Source organism: Mytilus edulis, chromosome 6 (genome assembly GCF_963676685.1).
Source record: "Mytilus edulis chromosome 6, xbMytEdul2.2, whole genome shotgun sequence".
Classification (NCBI taxonomy): domain Eukaryota; kingdom Metazoa; phylum Mollusca; class Bivalvia; order Mytilida; family Mytilidae; genus Mytilus; species Mytilus edulis.
In genome coordinates, this window is record NC_092349.1 from 44,739,408 (window position 1) to 44,763,388 (window position 23,981).

A 23,981-nucleotide genomic window follows, 5' to 3' on the forward strand; every position below is an offset into this window, starting at 1 on the left:
TTATAATAATCTCATGTGGACATGGTGGGAAATCATATTTCTTAAAGAGAATAAGTAAAAGCACGAACTACGTATTAATGATGCATACTTTAATGAACAATTTTATGTAACAATACAGGGGAAATCCATTTACGGTTTTCATTCACATTCATTTGATGTACACGGCTTACTTGGTTGTGATACTTTCTGAAAGATAAAATAAGTAAAATTAATAACATGAGCTATTAGAATGGAAACGCAGAAGCTTATCAAAGCGAATTATGTTCCTAGCAAACAGAAATGTATTTAGGACTGAATACTGTATACAGAGTTGAACGAATGCAACAGTAGTTAATCAATGTTAAAATCTCTAGAATCGATAAGGAAGTGACATATAATGTAAACAACTGAGGGAACACCAAAACAAATCAATATCTCTTTATACATCACCTAATAATATATAAAACAATTTGAGAGTGTGAGTGTATATTTTACAAGAAATTCAAGTTACCTTCTTTGTTTGATGAATCATAAATTTTTCATTAGCTATTTCCATACTAATTTAATTACAAAATGCCGGTACCGAGTCAGGAATATGACAGTTATCCATTCGTTTGATGGGTTTGAGCTTTTGATTTTGTCATTCGATTATGGACTTTCTGGTTTGAATTTTCCTCGGAGATCAGTATTGTTGTTATTGTACCTTTTCCAAACTGCTTGAATCCAATTTACAGACAACGTGTGTTATCTATTTCATGACATCAACGTCCAAAGAGAGATAATTCAAACACATTAGTTCCTGTCATTGCTAAACCACAAGGATATACTATCTCAAATGACGCTGAATTCTAAACCACTCGAAATCTTCGAATTTTAACTTCTTTAAATATACCGTCTATGTGGAGCACACATTCATAAATAATTGAAGCACAAGTCATTAAAAATGATTAAAATTAATTTAAACGTTCGGAAAATCAACGAATGTCGTGAAATAAAGGTCACTTTTTAAGTTAATCTTTCAAACTTATAATTTAAGATATTTATGGATGTCCCTGACTAGATTTAATTACTATCGATATAACAGAGGCCCATGAACCTAAAGTTAACATTTTTTTGCTCATTGTAAAATGATTTTTGTATCTGAATATTAATAAGTTAAGACGTCAGGGTCATGTAATTGTTTCTTCAATGATTGGCTAGCTACTATTTCCATTTTCTGAAAGTCTTTCTTATGAGGACTAAAAATGCAATTAATATTGGTATAGTACAACGTTATACCAACGGTGAATTTATAGGACAAAATAGATCAAGATAAAAGAACCTTCTCCATTTTAATTTTATACATGTGTCATAGTATATTACCTAGTAGTATGTCAATTCATCAGTTCCATATTCATCCCTGTTTTCTTTAATTGCAGCTAAAATAAAGGCAATAAACGATTCATACAACTTTAAACAATAACAATGATTTTGGAGTTCTTTTAATATCAAGATGAGAGATAATGAATTCTGACTTCCAACTTACGTTTTCCTGTGATATAAACACAATATCACGTAAATATATTTTAAAAGTTTGTTTGTTTTGGGGAATTTTGTAATCTCATTTGTGGTTTGTTTTTATATGTGTTTAGGGTAGTTTTAACCAAAGTTGTTTTGATATTCTCCTTGTCATTTCTGTCTCATTTGTCTCTTCTGATTATAAAAATCATCAGTGTGTTTGGAATTTTATAGTTAACTGGCTATGCAATTGTGGAAGGGTTCGAATAGACACTTTTTGTTCGATAACTCGTTGCGATACATTTTACTGATAAGACGTTGGGTAAAGAAATATATGACTTTAGTGATGCAGGTCAACATTATTTGGATCAACGTTTTTAACGTTAATGTTAAGTCGTGATTTGATTTTACGAAATATCTGAGGTGATATAATTTACAATGGTATGCAGTAGGATACAGAAATGTAGTTGAAAATGGGATTTGAAGGATTACAATTAATTAGAGTACAGTCATAGTGATTGAAATCACCATGCAATAAAAATATGCTTATTATCAAATATAGAAAAGTCTTTTCTGCTAAAAGAAAATACGGAAAATAGTACCTGTGCACGTCTTTTCTGCTAAAGATTATTCAATTGAAGACAAAGCTGCATAATTGTCAACTGCGAAAGAATGAGTTTCAGTCGGAGAAGAAGCCATGATGTCTAATCCGGTCTGATCAATGTACTGCCCAACGCCTACAATAAAATTTACAAAAATGTATTCCCATTTAATGATACAAAACAATTTCGTACAATATTTTGAAATACGTCATCAATAACACTGTCAGTAGATTTGATGAAAAATTAATGGAAAATAATATTGCAAGATTTAAAAAAAATATATTCACATCTCGTTTCGTATGAACCTTATAATGTTAAACTCCTCAAACTGCGCAAATAAATACATTTGAGGAATGCTGAGACTAACATTGACAATTTATTCGGATACTGTAATACATCAAATAACATATATATAAACAATACTCGGTCGAGCTAAAACATGTAAAAGAATAAGTGTATAACTACCTATTGCAAAAATAATGATCCCTTCTTGCCTTCCTTTCTCTGCTGCTATGCGTGTTGCTTCAATGTCTGTTGGTTCGCCATCTGTTATCAAAATGGCAATTTTAGGAATCTTTCCACCACGTCCGCCATTCACGTTAGAGAAACCTTGTCGAGTCAATAGATTTAAAGCTTTGTTTGTGTACGTCAACTGCATTCCCTGTAAGTACTTTACGTTAGATATAGCCTTAAGTACTTCGTCCTGGTCTCTGTACGAACCTAATGTAAATTCAAAGTTGGTATCGTTGCCAAAAATAATCAGGCCCACTTGTGTATCACTTGGACTGACCGTAAACCTCTTCACAACATCTACAGCAAACTTTTTCAGTTCGTTAAATGCTGCATATCCCATACTTCTAGAACTATCTGCAACAAAGATGACGTCTGCCTGTGCGCCTTCACATGCTGAAACATAACAAATTGTTCTTGAGTGTATCGTAGATCTTCTGAACCACAAGGGTTATATCAAAGGCCCGTTTCAGAGCCGATTTCCTACTGCTTGGAGAGGTTTAGTTTGGCTCGCTTGCTTTGTTTGCATAATTACAATTATACAATACTTTATACAACCGCAAGCTTACCAAAATCTTACTCTACATGCATTAAGATATTAGCTCTTAAAGATGCCTGGCATGTTGTCATGCTCCAAAATCTTTGCTTATTTTTTGGGGGAAGTTCGACTGCACGATGGTAGCAGTTGACATAGTGTAAAATTATTTATTAAATAAATACAGATGATAATGGCTATAAAATAATAGTTTTTTCGAGATCTTTATTTTCCATTCCTAATCAAAACCAATATCGTGCAGGGAAGTGCCACGACACAATATCAGTATTTCACGAAAAATCCTTAATTGCTTTATTTGGTTAATAAAACACAACAGAAAGTGTGATAGTTGCATGATAAATAACACCAATACGATTTATACTTACTCACTACGGGTGGTGCTGGCTGGTGATCTGAAATTTAAAGATATGCAGTGGTAACAAAAACAAATTAGCAATAAGTAACCAATGAATGAAATACGGATGAAGGAATTGATCTTTTATGTTAAGTAGTTGTATAGTCTTCAAACAAACAAATTATCGTTTTTAGATGAACATGTTTGATCCTCAATGGGTATTATATGAATACATTTAGGAAAACAGTGTACAATGTTTTCATTCCTAATATCTTGACGTTTTTTACCCCGATTTTGTTTTTTGTCCATGGATTTATGAGTTTTGAACAGCGGTATACTACTGTTGCCTTTATTTTTGACAGTTATTTTTCTGGTATTTTTCACCTTTAAAATTGGCCACTTTTAGAATCACGAAGAAAGACGAAAGCAAAGAAAGCTCTCTCACATTGAACACAAATGTCAAACTACTTTATACATTGATCTAGAGAAAAAGTTACAATTGTATATGAATATACCAACTCTTCTACTGTTTCCTTTATAATTCATCCTCGGCTTTCAAATATTCGGCTTTGAGCGTTCATGAGTAAAATAAATACAGAAAAAGCGATTCAAACAAATGAAATTATTGAACGTGTTGTTTCCATTTTTTAGTGGTTTTGTAAAAAAAGAAGTTAAATAATTGTTTTCCAATATACAACAATATACAACGTTCGGGTGAGTAGAAGAAGGGTTGATTGAATTTGAGTTCATGAATAATTCCTGTTTTGCTGAGTATTAATGTAAATTTCATCAATTTTACCTCCATTCAGAAGTAAATTTCTAAATTTGTGTTAATAAGTCACTAGCGATTTATCTAATAAATACCTTGTTTGCACAACTTGACTAACAATTCCTGTCTAATTGCATGCAGACTTTGTACAATTTCTACTTCAAATACATGTGATGAGTCAGACGCTATTTTCTTCAGTTATGCAGGTTTACGGTCCGGTCCAACACCTTCGAGATAAATAATATTTTCAAGCAGAAATAATTAAAAAAAACCATTGATTTTTATTCGACACATATTTTCTATATCTCATTTTGACTGCGTGTGCTCATTATTTTATAATCATAGAATTCATAAAGATATAATTTCAGCCGACAAAACAAAGTCATATTTTGTTTACTACGTATCTTTTTTGAGTGGTCGTAAAAGAAACAATGATTTGATATTTTAATTCATACTGAAATGTACAGCAAGTAATTGTGTTATATCTTTTCGAAGACATCCCCCATTACATTTCAGATCTTCCGTTAGTACGGGTAAGTAGAAATTATTGCAATTTTTAATATATCTTTGCATTTTAGAGAAAAAGTAAATGTGTGAATCCGGGTATCACTTGTTGAACTATTCCTAGCGAAATATAACCGGAATAGTACTAAATTACAGAACAGGAGACAAAAATATTGAACTTTTAAAGCTAAACATAACTATGGCAAACACTATATAATTAGTTTGCCGTAACTCGTTGACTGCTTTTTCAAATTTCCTTGGATCTGTTGCTCCCCCATCAGTGATGATTACGGCTATCTGGGGAACACCATTACGGCTACCATGTGACGTTGATAGTCCTTCTTTCATTAAAAGTCTCAGAGCTTTATCCATATACGTATTACCTCCCTGCCATTCATCGGCATTCATCTCCATTAGTTGCTCAGCGATTTCCTCTTTTGTTTTAAAATCGTCTAATTGGAATAACAAATCCGGGTCATTACTAAAGGTCATCATTCCTACCCTTACCTGGTCAGACCCCATTTCGAAATCACTAATTACATCTTCCACAAAATTAAGTTCCTTTTTAACATTATCAAATACGTTCAGACTAGATGATGTATCAACAACGAAAAACACATCAGTTTTTGTCTTGTAGCATACTGAAAAAATATATATCAAACTTTAGACAAATTAAAAAGGTTCAAAGTCTTTAGATATTCCAAATTACATTTTCACTTTTATGGCAGTTTTTGTTAAATTACTCAATTAAATATATCAATTATGCATATATTCAAGACAATTTTAATGGTCATATTGTTTATTTTTGTTAGTTGGTTGGTATGCTTCAAAGAAGAAAGCTTTTCGGTTTATTGATAGTTAAGAATTTTTTAAAAGCAGTTAGATATATTATAAACATATCAACATTTATCCGCATCTGTGTGTATACTATCGATATTGAACAATAGCACCTAGCTACCATCTGCCCGATAGTCAGTGATATGTACAGAGTTATAATATAAAACATAGCGCTTTGTAGTGACTGCGGTAAAATATGTCCTAGTTCAAAATGTTAAGTATTTTATAATCGTGCTAAAACTTAGACTGAAAAAAATACCGGGTGTGATTTCTTTTCTTTCTCGATAATGGGCGCACATAAAAAAAGACCAGTTGATTTGTTTTTATTGCTACAACTTGAAGATACCCACGAAATCGCGGCAAAATTGGGCAAGATGTGCAGGCAGTACGTTAATTTAGCATGCACGAAAGCATATAAGACCCCGTCGCGAACGGTCTCCGAATTTTGATATTTGTTCATAAATGGAAAAAAGATTGTTTCAAAGACAAATTTTTGAAAGTACAAAACACTTCATTTATACGTCTTATCACAAATATTTCTGACTTCGTATGGTTGCAGAGGAGTTGCAACTCAATAAATTCGGGTTCTTCCTTTAATAGTATAGATCATATAGTTACCTTCTTTTTCCCTTTGCCGGGGCTGTATAGGAGCTGGTGGGGGCTGTGTAGGGGCTGGTGTAGGTACAACTAAAATAAATTAAACATTTAATGATACTGGTCGTCATATAAAAACGTATAAAAGAGTAATTGATGAGAAAATATATTTTTTAAAAGAATAAAATTGAATGTGGATTAAATTTGTAAGTTTAATGCAAAATGAGCATTGATAAAACAAAATTGTTTTTGAAAAATGACAATAAAGGTTGCGCGCATGATAACCTTCAACACAGAAAACTATCCTAAAAACGTTATCAAGCTAAATGTGCCTGACTGGTACTCAATCGTTAAAGCAGCCTAAAACATAAACATGATAAAACACACATAAAGCGTGCAGTTCATACATTATAAATGACAACACAATATCAGACTAGTACATTGTAATAGGATATATTCGTTAGACAAAGAATTATCAAAGTTCTAACCTTCACAAACCCTTGTTAAAACTGCGTTTTTGATAACTGATGTGTCAAGGGTGTCATAGGAATCAACGAAAAGACTGAAAGTTTCCGAAGGTTTAGATGCTATCCCTTTTATCTCAGTTCTATCCACACCACTTCCAATACCTATGGCAAACACATACGCTGGAAGGGTTTTTATATAAGACGCTTCAGTTTTGGTGAGTTGTTTCCCTTCCAGACCAGTTATTGGAGAATGACCAGGATTTGTGTTCCCGTCAGTGAGCACTACTACAACATTTACTATACTAGGCCTTTCGCCATTACCGACAGCAAAAACTGTTTTATGGACATATTTTAAGCCCAAGTAGGTTCTAGTCGACGATCCAGATACATAATTTATATTGTGTATAGCATTCAGGACAGTCTCTTTATTCTGATAATCATTGAAGCCGAACTCGGACACCACATTGCTACTGAAAGAAACAGCAGCTACTCGACTCTGTCTTGATCCGGGTCCGATGTTTAACATATCAACAACATCATGTATAAAGTTGATTTGTTTGGCAAAATTTCTTGTTCCTATGCTGGCTGACGTGTCCAGTACAAACACGATATCTACTGGCGAATAACACAACTGAGGTAGGGCTGAAAATGAAAATGAGTTATAGACATGACAAAAATTCATTTAGAGCTTAGAATGAGAATGAGTTAAATTTCAAGTAATGCTTAGTTATCAAAATGACAATCTTTAAGTAAATTATAATAAATGCTAAGAATGAAAATAGGTTATCGAAATGAAAAATTTCAAGTAATGCTAAGAATGAAAATAAGTTATCAAAATAACAAATTCATGTAGTGCTTAGAATAAGAGAAAGTTATCGAGATGACACATTTCAAGTAATACTAAGAATAAACATAAGTTATCGAAACGACAAATTTCAAGTAATGCTAAGAATGAAAATAAGTTATCAAAATGACAAATTCGTGTAGTGCTTAGAATTAGAGCAAGTTATCGAAATGACAAATTTCAAGTAATGCTTAGAATATAAATAAGTTGTCGAAATGACAAAGTTCAAGTTTTGCTTATAAAGGATTTATTTAGAAACCATTTTTCCTACATAGTCCATACTTTCTATTATTGTTTTTACCTTGTAATATGGCACTGTACGGCGTGAAACAATGCACAGAATCCATATCCGATTTAGTAAAATAGAGGATAGAAACGGGGAATGTGTCTTGTCTTTTTGATTATTGCAAAACTATTAAAAATGTTCTTACCTGATCGAGCCACAACCTGAAATGTAATGAAAAATAATTTCAATGAAAGTATAAAGTGAAGGAGTCCCCAAACATTGGTTTAATAATCTAAAATCTTCAATCATCTGAAATATTGTAAACCAACTGATTTTCATGGATGCTTTATTTTTCGTTAATATAAGTTCTTTATAGCCCACATCTCAGCGATTCAAAGGATCCAAGTGTTCTTCAACTTTAATAAAGTTGGTTTTCAAATCATTGATTTTATTTTCATTTAAAACTTCAAGAGAACATATTCAAGCTTAAAGTATAATTCACAAAGTATTTTAGAGATCGATTTTTAAATAAAGCTTTGTAGCATGCATAGAAAACCCCTTTAGTAAAGATAATTACAAGAAAATTTAGTAAAGATAATCACAGAAAATTATGTCAGTGATAATTAAAAAAAAAAGAAGTATACATTTACTCACCTGTGTCGTCATGAAAAGACCAATACATATTAAGATATACATTATGCAGTCCATGAATAATGTGTACATGGATGTTGCGGATGTAGTTATTTAGGAGATAACTGTATTGTATTTGAAGCTCCGACAGCATCAATTGGTGATTTGATGGTCGCAAATTAAGTTTACTGGCGACGCGTTAGCGGAGACAGTAAACGGGTATTTGCGACCATCAAATCCCCAATTGATGTCGTCGGAGCTTAAAATGCAATATTGTTATCTTCATTCTAATGAAACTGACAGAAAACTACGTTAAAACATGTATTTAAAATCTGGCATATGCCGTCTGCGATTGCGCGTAAGTCCCATAGCATCAATTGTCAATTGATGCCATATAAATAAGTTACGTTATCCAATCAAAATGAACGTTACAAACGTTGTTGCATTCGAATGCCTCTTTGATTTTGTAATTAGTTACCACAAATTACATATAAGGACTATCGCAAGTTATATTAAATATTTAAAGAGGCAGAAAAAAGTAAATGTTGACTTTTTCATATAATTTTATAACCAGCAGATAGTCATTAAGTGGTATTGAGGTCCACTTAATTGACAACAACACGACAGTTTTCATTTGATATTACAAGTAATTATGTGTATTTTCCGTAATTACATAATTCATAAATATCATATTTCGGGGTTTTCTTTTTTGTTTTGTTATTTTGATCCTATTACGTACATTGTATTTCGGAAAACGGCTTCAACATTGCTAGATAGCCGAGGGTCTGCAGAGTGAACCCCAGATTCTATATTCATGACTTCTTAATTTTTTTTACTCTTTTCTTTCCAATTGTTGCCCATTATTCTCTCTCCTTTTTTATTTAAACACCCATTTATTCTTTATCCTTTATAGTTTTACCTACTTTTCTCTATTCTTTTTTCGAATAATATAAAACGTGGGCATGCGATTTTTTATGCCCCACCTACGATAGTAGAGCGGCAATATGTTTTCTGGTCTGTACGTCCGTCCGTCCGTTCGTTCGTTCTTCTACTTTAGGTTAAAGCTTTTGGTCAAGGTAGTTTTTGATGAAGTTGAAGTCCGAACAACTTGAAACTTAGTACACATGTTCCTTACGATATGATCTTTCCAACTTTAATGCCAAAGGAGAGTTTTTATCCCAATTTTTTGTCTAAAAATGAGTATGTTCAAGTTTCACAAAGGATGACATGAGGTCAAATGGCAGGCTGGTTCTTTGACATCATACGGGTATGCGGAACCAGAACCAAGCAGATAAGGAACATGAAATTAATACCGAACTGCGAGGAAAATTCAAAACGGTTAGATCCCACTTAAATGGATATTTTTATTACACAATTTCACTTTCATAAATGATCGACTAAAAACAAATCATTTTTTTTTTTCTATATTTCGTAGCTAGTGCCCCTTTGAGGAATTAAATATCATGTGTGAACAAATAGAGGTTTGTGACATACATATGATACATGATCGTACATGTATATATCTTGTATAGTCATAGAAAATATACACTTAAAAACTTACATCATCTGTCATTAACATCAGAATAAACAGCAAATACACGAACATCTTTTCAGGTTTTGTGAAGATTGATATATGTAGTAGAAGGTATATCTGAAGAGATAATTAGAGACTATATATTACTCCAGTACTTTTTTAAAAAGAAAATATACGATTCATAATATGCATTCTTTCTAGGTTGTCGTTTGTTTATGTGTCACATATTTGTTTTTCGTTCTTTTTTTGTACATGAATTAGGCCGTTACTTTTCCAGTTTGAATTGTTTTACATTGTAATTTAGGGGCCATTTATAGCTGACCATGTGGTTTGGACTTTGTCCATTGTCGAAGGCCGTACGGTGACGTACATTGTATAGTTGGTAATTCAAGTTCTGTGTCATTTGGTCTATCTCTAGTGGAGAGTTGTCTCATTGGAAATCAAACCACATCTTCTTTTTATATTTTTATAGCAATTGTCATAAAACGGTCTTGTACCATGACATTTGAACAATGTTAGACCGTTTGGTTAATCAAGATGTATAAATTTACAACCATTTCCCGTTAGCGACGTTAATTCCGATGACTCGTTCAGAGACTTTAGAAACATATTTTGAAGGGTCTAGGAGATCTGCTACAATGCTAAAAAAATCCCCAATCTTATACCTAAACGTTCAAGTGGCATTATAAATTTCCCGCTGTTCATCCTGCGAGACCATTATTGCAGGACATAACCTTATTGCTATAGTTCGCTTTGAACTTTGAAAATACATGAAATATGTGGCACTGTACGTTAAGCAATCAATAATTTATATAATGATCTTTAACTTGGTAAAAATACACTCTGCTAGTAAATCATCATTTAAGTACAATTCCACTCGTTAAAAAAATCAAAGTTATAACCTACCTTACTGGGTTGGATACAAACAGTACTTTTTTATTTGGTCTACGGTGTAATTTATACTGAAAGAAGAAGTGCTAACTTCCAGGGGAAATTTATACATATGTTGTATGTTCACAGATAAGCGGATTAACTGAATTGAACACTTGTGATAATTGCATTTTAGCCAAAACAAAATATCTGACTTTTGCTGTATCCATCGTCTAACCTAAAACCAGAAAAGATACTTTTAGTAACATGTAAAACAGTATAGATAGCAAACCAGTGTTAATCTTGAATAATCGTGCATGACTTTTTTTGTGTGTCTCTCTCGGTAAGGAGTCAATTAATTCTAGTAGTACTGCTTTTGAACTTGTATTTCAACGTTTACTGTTAAAGTAATGTTGTAGAAAAATACACGACAAAGAAATGCATATTCCTGAAAATGTATGCTTCCCAGTTTTCCTATCAAAAGCATCTGTATACATACATTTCATCTTATATTTCTTTTATAAGTTTCATAATTTTCACACAGAAACATCTCCAAACATCCAAAAACAGCTTTATCATTTCGTTGCAAGTTATAATGTACTATGTGGTATTTCTCATTGTTGAAGGTTGTAAGTTGCCCTACATTTGTTAACGTTTGTATCATTTGTTCTCTGGTAGAGAGTTGTCTCATATGCAACTATGACAAAGAAGATGTGCCAATGAGACAACTGTCCACAAGAGACCAAAATGACACAGACATTAACAACTATGGGTCACCGTTCGGCCTTCAACATAGAACAAAGCCTATACCGCATAGTCAGCTGTAAAAGACCCCGATATGACAATGCAAAACAATTCAAACGAAAAAATAACGGCCTTATTTGTATAAAAAAAAATGAACGAAAAACAAATTTGTAACACATAAACCAATTCTTTTTATTTTTATATTGAATCCATGGTTTGTACAGATATAGGAAATATAAACCAGTGAAAGGTTACACACGGTTTTAATTGGTTTAGTCCTTTGCTATAATTTGCAGATCTCCTTTTTCAAATCAGGCATTTGACAAGCAGTGGCAAATTTCTTTTCAAAGATTTTACCAAAACTGTCCAGTTTATATAGATGTTGAGTTTCCATTAAAATAATACGTGTAAAGAGAGAACCACGCTCTTTTCAAGTAAAACAACCTTGCAACAACTCTTTGGGGGTTCCGTAGGTGATCTGTTGCAAGGCTAAATTCCTTTATATATCCAATTTATCCCCATTCCCGTGGGATTCTAAATATTTCCTGCCATAATTCCGGATGCATCTATAACAGAATTCTACCTATTGTAAGTATTGTAAATTTGGTTTCTGAATATGCATGAATCAGATACTAATATTTCACCAGCAGTGGTATCGACCAGGTACATAGCCAACTGTTTTGTCTCTGACGCGCTTTTTTCCGGATTTACACAAACAATATCACTTTTATCAAGAATGGTCAAAATCAAATATTTAAAGACCAATAATGTAAAAATTCTTTACATGTCAAGAACTAAATGAACACATTCGGACTTACAATGACAAAAATCATAGCAGGTCGACTTTGTTTGAAATAGTTCGATCCTTAGGGTACTAAACTTTTCTGCATCTTACGGTGAGTTTCAGAGAACAGATATAGGAAAATGTAGTTTGAGTGTCATTAAGTCAACTCTTCATTCGAGTCACAATTTGCGAAGTTTGTTCAAAAAAAATTCTGTCAGCCAATCAGCCAACTTCATGATGTTTACCAAATATCTTATGTCATTTATTTTTAAACACAACCATGGGTAACGTTATACTCAACCAATTTATGAATTATTTTAGGCAATTTGCAAAATTTAGATTATAAAGCGCTTTTATATAAAAAAAAAAAAAAAAAAAAAAAAAAAAATAATTTACTTCAAAAGATTAGAGTTTATATCTCTCGGACTTTTTTCCTTTTTTAATTTAATGTATAAAATTCCAATATGTAATGTGCAAACGTCATGCATTCACAGCCAGATGGAACATCTGCTACTAATTCTTTAGAGCATTGTTCAATCTTATTGTTTAGCAAGTACTAGTAAGCCAAACCAACGAAATGTGTCAAAAATTTTCCAAAATCCAAATCTTTGCCCTTGTAATGGACATCATAAACTTTCCATTTAAGTTTACGCCATCAACTATGTCTTAAATGAAACCTGCAATATCTGATTATAGCAGCATGAAATGGTGTTGTAACAACAGTATGCATTGTGCATTCAAAGGTAAATTTCCGGAAAAGTAATGAATGCAAATTCTGGAAACTTAAACTTTAATTTCAGGAAACCTAGTACTTGCATTGGAATTTTAGAAAATTAGCGGAAACACAATACGCCCAAAAGTACACGTAGTAAGACAATGTGTGTTTACATTGTTTTTCTTTTTTTTATGAATGGCTATTTGTTGAAAGAGATACCATGCGTCATGATGTATGCTCATAGCTTAGTCATATTTAAATGGTCAACGAACAAAACTAATATTAGAACTTCCAGGAAAAGATCAACTTATTTTTTGATATTAGGTCAAACAAAATATACGCCTATTTCTTGCATCCCAACCGTCCTTGTCTCAGACATGTTTTTCACGTGGATTTACAAAACAATTGTCAGAATCTGTTGTAAATTCCAGTTTAAAATTGTCTCAAACAAATATAAACAAATGTCAATTGAACAGGAACCACATAAAAATAATGTATCTGGCTTTCTTCTCTCTGAAAATATTAAGTATGTAGAGATTGGCATTGTTTTTGCGTATCTTCAGTTCTAAAATTTGAAATTTGCCTGTAGTTCAGTTTGAAAAAGAAATAGAAAATAAATAAACTCCAAAGAATTCTTTTTTTTTCAATTTGAAGGCAGAGAACAAGCATTTTTCTTTTTTTTTTAAGAAAAAGAGGGGGGTCAAAAGGAGCACAGAAACTGAAGGTCGAATAAACATTGGAAAGTACTTGAAATTAATGTAACCTGATCAGGGTAATCACAAGGAAGCAAGGCCTGTATGTTATAGTATAGTTAAGTAGGAAGTTTGTTATTCGGAAAGGAGATAACCTTTAGTTCCTCGTTGAAGCAATATCGTGAAAAAATCATAAACTTTCTGATGGGGAAGTTGTTGAAGAACCACTTCAACATTTTATATTTTATCAATTCATCGTATGGAAAGCATATTTAAATATAGCCTGCAAATATCCAACTATAATTGTACTAATAACAGATATACAAATAATTTTTTGCTTTATTTAAAAATTGAATGCTTTTTTTGTAACTTCATTGGGGTGTAAAAGCGTTGACCAAAGCGTTAACGTACAAATAAAGTCTCCTGTTACCCCGTTTTCATGTTGAGAAAACGGGATTATGAACATTTCTGTTTCCTAACCAGTTCATGTTGGGGTCCTCTTCGCAGTCCGCGTTTCAACTATGTCGATTTCATTGAGAAATAGAAGACAATGATTCAGATTTAATTACTGAATTTTCAAGTATTGGATGTAATTTCAGAATAAACACAATATATTTACATTGTCGGAAAACCTAATATGTATTTCTACTCGCTACGAAACAGGAGAAAAACTCGGCAGAGTCTCGCTTTTAGTCCTGTTTCCAAACCTCATACAAATAAATTTTATATTTTCCGACAACATACATATATTGTATTATGAGTGTAGATAATTACTTTCAAACTGTGGTAGTGTGTTAATTGTTGAAACTACAGACTATATCAGAGTAGCAAAAAGCGAACAATAAGTTCATATGTCACTGTTAAACTAATTTTGAGATATCATATGCCTATTTTGATCTCTAGATTTACTGCATCTTAAACATGTAATTTCTGTGTTAAATTCAATTCAAAACTTTGCCCAAGGACTGCAAATTTTGTTTTATCTTAATAACATGAACTGTAAACAAAGCGGATGGTAATGTCAAATGTAAACCGCTCAAAAAGAAGCAGTATATATTGACTGGTAGTGATATAACATATGAACCCTCTATCTCTGTCAATTTATCTCAATTATACCAGCCTTCTTTCACATTTTCCATCAGTAACCATCCAACTGACTATAGCCGAGGGATGTCGGTATCGTCTTTGTAGACATTGAAACAGCTTGAGATCGAATCCTACAAGGGCACATCGTTCGTTCGAAAGCGAACTGAGTTAAAATCTTAGTTTCCTCATAATTTCTTAATTTTTCAAATGGAGATTTTAAGAAACGTTTCTATAAAAAATTATATCAGTATCGAAACACTGATTACTGAGTTAATGATATCATAGGTATCATTTATATTTGAATTACCTGTGTATATAAAAAGAAGATGGGGTATTATTGCCAACGAGACAACTGTTCTTTTATTCACCACCATTTTGTCCAAGGGATGAGTTTTCTTTTTGACACTCTTCCTACATCTTTTTTATTGCTACATATAACGTCTTTGTTATATAAGCTCGTTCATTATAATACATGTATGTGTTTATATTGTGTCATAGATCAAACTTATACGTTTAGTGGTTTACTTGTTTTTGTTTAAATGACTTTTTGATTTAATTAAGCCATTTTAATTGATATCTTAAAGTGTGTTTTTTTTAGTTGTAATGTTTCACTACTTTCTCGGGTAAGGATAATATTAGCGCCTGGTGAAATATTTAAACTCGTTGCATTTTACGCACCTGTCCTAAATCATGAGACTGCTGTTCATTGGTTGTTGTTTGTTTGTGTAGTTCGTAGGTGTTTTTTTTTATAAAGATTATACTTGGTTTTCCTGGCTTTCAAAATGTTTAATGTTTTATACATTCCTGGCCTTCAATTTGTTTAATGTTTTATACACTCCCAGCCTTCAATATCTTATATGTTTGATACACTCCTGGCCTTCAATATCTTATATGTTTAATACACTCCTGGCCTTCAATATGTTTAATGTTCAATACACTCCTGGCTTTCAATATGTTTAATGTTTGAAACACTCCCAGCCTTCAATATCTTATATGTTTGATACACTCCTGGCTTTCAATATGTTTAATGTTTAATACACTCCTGACCTTCAATATGTTTAATGTTTAATAGACTCGGGCCTTCAATATGTTTAATGTTTTATACACTCCTGGCTTCAATATGTTTAATGTTTTGTACACTCTTGACTTTCAATATGTTAAATGTTTTATACACTCCTGGCCTTCAATATGTTAAATGTTTAATACACTCCTGGCCTTCAATATGTTTAATGTTTTATACACTCCTGTCCTTCAATATGTTTAATGTTTAATACACTCTTGACTTTCAATATGTTAAATGTTTTATACACTCTTGACTTTCAATATGTTTAATGTTTAATAGACTTCTGGCTTTTCATATGTTTAATGTGTAATACACTCCTGGCTTTCAATACGTTTAATGTTTAATACACTCCTGGCCTTCAATATGTTTAATGTTTTATACACTCCTGGCTTTTCATATGTTTAATGTTTAATACACTCCTGGCTTTCAAATTGTTTAATGTTTAATACACTCCTGGCTTTCAAATTGTTTAATGTTTTATACATTCCTGGCCTTCAATATGTTTAATGTTTTATACACTCCCAGCCTTCAATATCTTATATGTTTGATACACTCCTGGCCTTCAATATCGTATATGTTTAATACACTCCTGGCCTTCAATATGTTTAATGTTCAATACACTCCTGGCTTTCAATATGTTTAATGTTTGATACACTCCTGGCTTTCAATATGTTTAATGTTTTATACACTCCCAGCCTTCAATATCTTATATGTTTGATACACTCCTGGCTTTCAATATGTTTAATGGTCAATACACTCCTGGCCTTCAATATGTTTAATGTTCAATACACTCCTGGCTTTCAATATGTTTAATGTTTTGTACTCTCCTGGCTTTCAATATGTTTAATGTTTAATACACTCCTGACCTTCAATATGTTTAATGTTTAATAGACTCGGGCCTTCAATATGTTAAATGTGTTGTACACTCTTGACTTTCAATATGTTAAATGTTTTATACACTCTTGACTTTCAATATGTTTAATGTTTTATACACTCTGGCCTTCAATATGTTTAATGTTTTATATACTCCTGGCTTTCAATATGTTTAATGTTTAATACACTCCTGGCTTTCAATATGTTTAATGTTTTATACAAACTGGCCTTCAATATGTTTAATGTTTTATACACTCCTGGCTTTCAAGATGTTCAATGTTTTATACACTCCTGGCCTTCAATATGTTTAATGTTTAATAGACTTCTGGCTTTTCATATGTTTAATGTTTAATACACTCCTGGCTTTCAATACGTTTAATGTTTAATACACTCCTGGCCTTCAATATGTTCCATGTTTATACACTCCTGGCTTTTCAATATGTTTAATGTTTAATACACTCGTATCCTTCAACATGTTTAATGTTTTATACACTCCTTGCTTTCAATGTGTTTAATATTTAATACACTCCTTTCTTTCAATATATTTAATGTTTAATACACTCCTGACCTTCAATATGTTTAATGTTTAATACACTCCTGACCTTCAATATCTTATATGTTTTATACACTCCTGGCCTTCAATATGTTTAATGTTTAATACACTCGTGGCTTTCAATATATTTAATGTTTAATACACTCCTGACCTTCAATATGTTTAATATTTAATACACTCCTTGCTTTCAATATATTTAATGTTTTATACACTCCTGACCTTCAATATGTTTAATATTTAATACACTCCTTGCTTTCAATACATTTAATGTTTAATACACTCCTGACCTTCAATATGTTTAATATTTAATACACTCCTGGCCTTCAATATGTTTAATGTTTAATACACTCCTGACCTTCAATATCTTATATGTTTTATACACTCCTGGCCTTCAATATGTTTAATGTTTAATACACTCCTTGCTTTCAATATATTTAATGTTTAATACACTCCTGACCTTCAATATGTTTAATATTTAATACACTCCTTGCTTTCAATATATTTAATGTTTTATACACTCCTGACCTTCAATATGTTTAATATTTAATACACTCCTTGCTTTCAATATGTTTAATGTTTAATACACTCCTGACCTTCAATATGTTTAATATTTAATACACTCCTGGCCTTCAATATGTTTAATATTCAATACACTCCTGGCCTTCAATATGTTTAATATTTAATACACTCCTGGCCTTCAATATGTTTAATGTTTAATACACTCCTGGCCTTCAATATGTTTAATGTTTAATACACTCCTGGCCTTCAATATGTTTAATGTTTAATACACTCATGGCCTTCAATATGTTCAATGTTTAATACACTCCTGGCCTTCAATATGTTTAATGTTTAATACACTCCTGACCTTCAATATGTTTAATATTTAATACACTCCTGGCCTTCAATATGTTTAATGTTTAATACACTCCTGGCCTTCAATATGTTAAATGTTTTATACACTCCTGGCTTTCAATATGTTTAATGTTTAATACTCTCCTGGCCTTCAATATGTTTAATGTTTAATACACTCCTGGCCTTCAATATGTTTAATGTTTAATACACTCATGGCCTTCAATATGTTCAATGTTTAATACACTCCTGGCCTTCAATATGTTTAATGTTTAATACACTCCTGACCTTCAATATGTTTAATATTTAATACACTCCTGGCCTTCAATATGTTTAATGTTTAATACAATCCTGGCCTTCAATATGTTAAATGGTTTATACACTCCTGGCTTTCAATATGTTTAATGTTTAATACTCTCCTGACCTTCAATATGTTTAATATTTAATACACTCCTCGCCTTCAATATGTTTAATGTTTAATACAATCCTGGCCTTCAATATGTTAAATGTTTTATACACACCTGGCTTTCAATATATTTAATGTTTAATACACTCCTGGCCTTCAATATGTTTAATGTTTAATACACTCCTGGCCTTCAATATGTTTAATGTTTAATACACTCCTGACCTTCAATATGTTTAATATTTAATACACTCCTGGCCTTCAATATGTTAAATGTTTTATACACACCTGGCTTTCAATATGTTAAATGTATAATACACTCCTGGCCTTCAATATGTTTAATGTTTAATACACTCGTGGCTTTCAATATGTTTAATGTTTAATACACTCCTGGCTTTCAATATGTTTAATGTTTAATACACTCCTGGCTTTCAATATGTTTAATGTTTAATACACTCCTGGCCTTCAATATGTTTAATGTTTTATACACTCCTGGACTTCAATATGTTTAATGTTTAATACACTCCTGGCCTTCAATATGTTTAATGTTTAATACACTCCTGACCTTCAATATGTTTAATATTTAATACACTCCTGGCTTTCAATATGTTTAATGTATAATACACTCCTGGCCTTCAATATGTTTAATGTTTAATACACTCCTGGCCTTCAATATGTTTAATGTTCAATACACTCCTGGCTTTCAATATGTTTAATGTTTGATACACTCCTGGCTTTCAATATGTGAAATGTTTAATACACTCCTGGCATTCAATAGGTTTAATGTTTTATACACTCGTGGCCTTCAATATGTTAAATGTTTATTACACTCCTGGCCTTCAATATGTTTAATGTTTTATACACTCCTGGCTTTCAATATGTTTAATGTTTAATACACTCGTGGCTTTCAATATGTTTAATGTTTAATACTCTCCTGGCCTTCAATATGTTTAATGTTTAATACACTCCTGGCCTTCAATATGTTTAATGTTTAATACACTCATGGCCTTCAATATGTTCAATGTTTAATACACTCCTGGCCTTCAATATGTTTAATGTTTAATACACTCCTGACCTTCAATATGTTTAATATTTAATACACTCCTGGCCTTCAATATGTTTAATGTTTAATACAATCCTGGCCTTCAATATGTTAAATGTTTTATACACTCCTGGCTTTCAATATGTTTAATGTTTAATACTCTCCTGACCTTCAATATGTTTAATATTTAATACACTCCTCGCCTTCAATATGTTTAATGTTTAATACAATCCTGGCCTTCAATATGTTAAATGTTTTATACACACCTGGCTTTCAATATATTTAATGTTTAATACACTCCTGGCCTTCAATATGTTTAATGTTTAATACACTCCTGGCCTTCAATATGTTTAATGTTTAATACACTCCTGACCTTCAATATGTTTAATATTTAATACACTCCTGGCCTTCAATATGTTAAATGTTTTATACACACCTGGCTTTCAATATGTTTAATGTATAATACACTCCTGGCCTTCAATATGTTTAATGTTTAATACACTCGTGGCTTTCAATATGTTTAATGTTTAATACACTCCTGGCTTTCAATATGTTTAATGTTTAATACACTCCTGGCTTTCAATATGTTTAATGTTTAATACACTCCTGGCCTTCAATATGTTTAATGTTTTATACACTCCTGGCCTTCAATATGTTTAATGTTTAATACACTCCTGGCCTTCAATATGTTTAATGTTTAATACACTCCTGACCTTCAATATGTTTAATATTTAATACACTCCTGGCTTTCAATATGTTTAATGTATAATACACTCCTGGCCTTCAATATGTTTAATGTTTAATACACTCCTGGCCTTCAATATGTTTAATGTTCAATACACTCCTGGCTTTCAATATGTTTAATGTTTGATACACTCCTGGCTTTCAATATGTGAAATGTTTAATACACTCCTGGCATTCAATAGGTTTAATGTTTTATACACTCGTGGCCTTCAATATGTTAAATGTTTATTACACTCCTGGCCTTCAATATGTTAAATGTTTTATACACTCCTGGCTTTCAATATGTTTAATGTTTAATACACTCGTGGCTTTCAATATGTTTAATATTTAATACACTCCTGGCTTTCAATATGTTTAATGTATAATACACTCCTGGTCTTCAATATGTTTAATGTTTAATACACTCCTGGCCTTCAATATGTTTAATGTTCAATACACTCCTGGCTTTCAATATGTTTAATGTTTGATACACTCCTGGCTTTCAATATGTGAAATGTTTAATACACTCCTGGCATTCAATAGGTTTAATGTTTTATACACTCGTGGCCTTCAATATGTTTAATGTTTAATACACTCCTGGCCTTCAATATGTTTAATGTTTTATACACTCCTGGCTTTCAATATGTTTAATGTTAAATACACTCGTGGCTTTCAATATGTTTAATGTTTAATACACTCGTATCCTTCAACCTGTTTAATGTTTTATACACTTCTGGCTTTCAATATGTTTTGGTTTGTACTCAATGACTCATAACGTAAATTGGAGAGAAGCGCTTTGGATGCAAAAATTGATAAAATGTTAAATTTACTGGGACTGGATCGATACCCCTGCTTATAAACTGTATAAAGTTCCTGATGGTGTTATTATCATTTAACAGCACCGTTTCGCTGAACCACTCTTCGTTATTGAAAATTGACATATTACAAAATAGAACATTTGCCTATTTACTTGTGCTTGTACTCGTGCCGTGCATCTACAACGTGTCTGAGATCTAAAACTCGAGTAATTCAAATTAGCGTTTCGGCTACTCGTGAGTAGAAGAGGAATTCCTAGTACCGTCTATTACGACAACGCGCCAAGCTTCGTTTCTGTTTCACGTGATATTCCGAAGGAAATGAACATTAAAATCAATTGGAAATTTGTTCCGAAAGCAGCGCCATGGTACGGTGGTTTGTGAGAAAAACTAGTTGGAATCACTAAAACGACATTGCAAAAGTGACATCACAAGTAAATTCTAACGCATTACGGACAATTTTAAAAGAAATCGTACGTGTAATCAACGATCGTCCGATTACGTATGTCATGTCTAAAACTCTAAACCTTATCATGTATGTAGCCCTAACCCTAATCATTTCTGTAATTCTAACCAGAATGATGTCTGTAATCCTAACCCTAATGATGTATGTAATCCTAACCCTAATGATATCTGTAACCATATCCCTAATCATGTCTGTAACCCTAACACTCATCATGTCTGTAACCCCTACTCTAATGCTGTCTGTAACCATACCCCTAATTCTGTCTGTAACCCTGACCCTTATCATGTCTGTAACCCTAACTCTTATCATGTATGTAACCCTAACCCTAGTGATGTGGGTAACCCTAACCCTTATTGTGTCTGAAACCCTAATTCAATTCCTGTCTGTAATCCTAACCCTAATTATGTCTGTACCCTTAACCTTAATCATGTCTGTAACCCTAATCATGTCTGTAATCCTATCCCTAATCATGTCTGTAATCCTAACCCTAATGATGTCTGCAACCCTAACCCTTATCTTGTCTGTAACCCTAACCCTAATCATGTCTGTAATCCTAACCATAATGCTGTCTGTAACCCTAACCCTAATGATGTCTGTACCCCTAACCCTAATGGTGTCTGCAACCCTAACCCTAATCATGTCTGTACCCCTAACCCTAATGATCTGTAACCCAAACCATAATTCTTGCGGTAACCCTATCCCTAATCTTGTCTCTAACCCTAACCCTAATCATGTCTGTAATCCTTACCATAATGCTGTCGTCTGTAATCCTAACCCTAATGATGTCTGTACCCCTAACCCTAATGATGGCTGTAACCCTAATCCTAATCATATCTGTACCCCTTAGCCTAATCATGTCTATATCCCTAACTCTTATTATGTCTGTAACTCTAACCCTAATCATGTCTGTAATCCTAACCCTAATGATGTCTGAAATCCTAACCCTAATCATATCTGTCACCCTAACCCTAATCATGTCTGTAACCTTAACGCTAATCATGTCTGTAATCCTAACCCTAATGATGTCTGTAATCCTAACCCTTATCATGTCTGTAACCCTAACCCTAATCATGTCTTTACCTCTAACCCTAATGATGTCTGTAACCTCAACCATAATGCTGTCTATAACACTAACCCTTATCTTGTCTCTAACCCTTACTATAAGGCTGGCGGTAACCTTTACCCTAATCTTGTCTGTAACCCTAACTATCAGGCTGGCGGAAACCTGAACCCTGATATTGTCTGTAAACTTAACTCTAATGCTGTCTGTAACCCTAAACCTAATCATGATTGCAACCCTAACCCTTATCATGTATGTAACCCTAACCCTTATCATATATGTAACCCTAACCCTAATGCTGTATGTACCCTAACTATAATCATGTCTGTAATCGTAACCCTTATCATGTCTGTAAACCTAACCTAAATCATGTCTGTAACCCTAACCCTTATCATGTCGGTAACCCTAACCCTTATCATGTCTGTAACCCTAACCCTAATCGTGTATGTAACCCTAACCCTTATTATGTCTGTAACCCTAACCCTTGTCATGTCTGTAACCCTAACCCTTATGCTGTTTGTAACACTAACCCTAATTCTGTTTGTAACCCTAAACCTAATCATGTCTGTAATCCTAACCCTAATTATGTATGTTACCTTAACCCTTATCATGTATGTAACCCTAACCTTTATCATATATGTAACCCTAACTCTTGTCATGTTTGTAACCCTAACCCTTATCATGTCTGTTACCCTAACCCTCATCATGTCTGTAACCCTTACCCTTATCATGTTTGTAACCCTAACCCTTATCATGTCTGTAACCCTAACCCTTTTCATGTCTGTAACCCTAACCCTATCATGTCTGTAACCCTTACCTTTATCATGTCTGTAACACCAACCCTAATGATGTCTGTAACCCTGAACCTAATCATGTCTGTAACCCTATCCCTAATCATGTCTGTAACTCTAACCCTTATCATGTATGTAACCCTAACCTTTATCATGTCTGTACTCTAACCCTTATCATGTCTGTAACCCTAATCATAATGCTGTCTGTAACCCTAATCCTAATCATGTCTGTAACCCTAACACTTATTATGTCTGTAACCTTAAAACCCGAATGCTGTCTGTAACCCTAACCCTTATTCTGCCTGTAACCCTCAACCTAATCATGTCTGTAACCCTTACCCTTATCATGTCTGTAACCCTAACCCTAATTCTGTGTGTAACTCTAAACCTAATCATGTCTGCAATTCTTACCCCAATTATGTATGTAACCCTAAACCTTATCATGTCTGTAACCATAACCCTTATCATGTATGTAACCCTAACCCTGATGCTGTTTGTAACCCTAACCCTTATTCTGTCTGTAACCCTAATCCTAATCATGTCTGTAATCCTAACCCTAATTCTGTCTG

General features: G+C 32.7%; 3 protein-coding genes across 4 annotated transcripts in view; 1 reads left to right on the plus strand and 2 right to left on the minus strand.

The window, feature by feature from the left end:
• The window catches only part of LOC139527729 (collagen alpha-6(VI) chain-like), a 50,463-nt gene that overhangs the window by 15,506 nt on the left and 10,976 nt on the right, over positions 1-23,981 (plus strand). The gene's annotated exons all lie outside the window — the stretch shown is intronic.
• LOC139527731 (cartilage matrix protein-like) lies at positions 75-4,463 on the minus strand. The gene is made up of 6 exons (XM_071323368.1): positions 4,343-4,463; positions 3,510-3,536; positions 2,544-2,984; positions 2,079-2,213; positions 1,342-1,397; positions 75-186 (listed from the first exon to the last, which is right to left on the minus strand). The coding sequence occupies exons 3-4, from the start codon at positions 2,929-2,931 to the stop codon at positions 2,104-2,106; spliced, it is 498 nt and encodes a 165-aa protein (XP_071179469.1). The 5' UTR covers positions 2,932-2,984; positions 3,510-3,536; positions 4,343-4,463; the 3' UTR covers positions 75-186; positions 1,342-1,397; positions 2,079-2,103.
• On the minus strand, positions 4,902-7,289 carry LOC139528956 (cartilage matrix protein-like). Its single transcript, XM_071325202.1, has 3 exons — positions 6,671-7,289; positions 6,207-6,275; positions 4,902-5,392 (listed from the first exon to the last, which is right to left on the minus strand). Exons 1-3 carry the CDS (start codon positions 7,173-7,175, stop codon positions 4,902-4,904), a joined length of 1,065 nt encoding a protein of 354 aa, XP_071181303.1. The 5' UTR covers positions 7,176-7,289.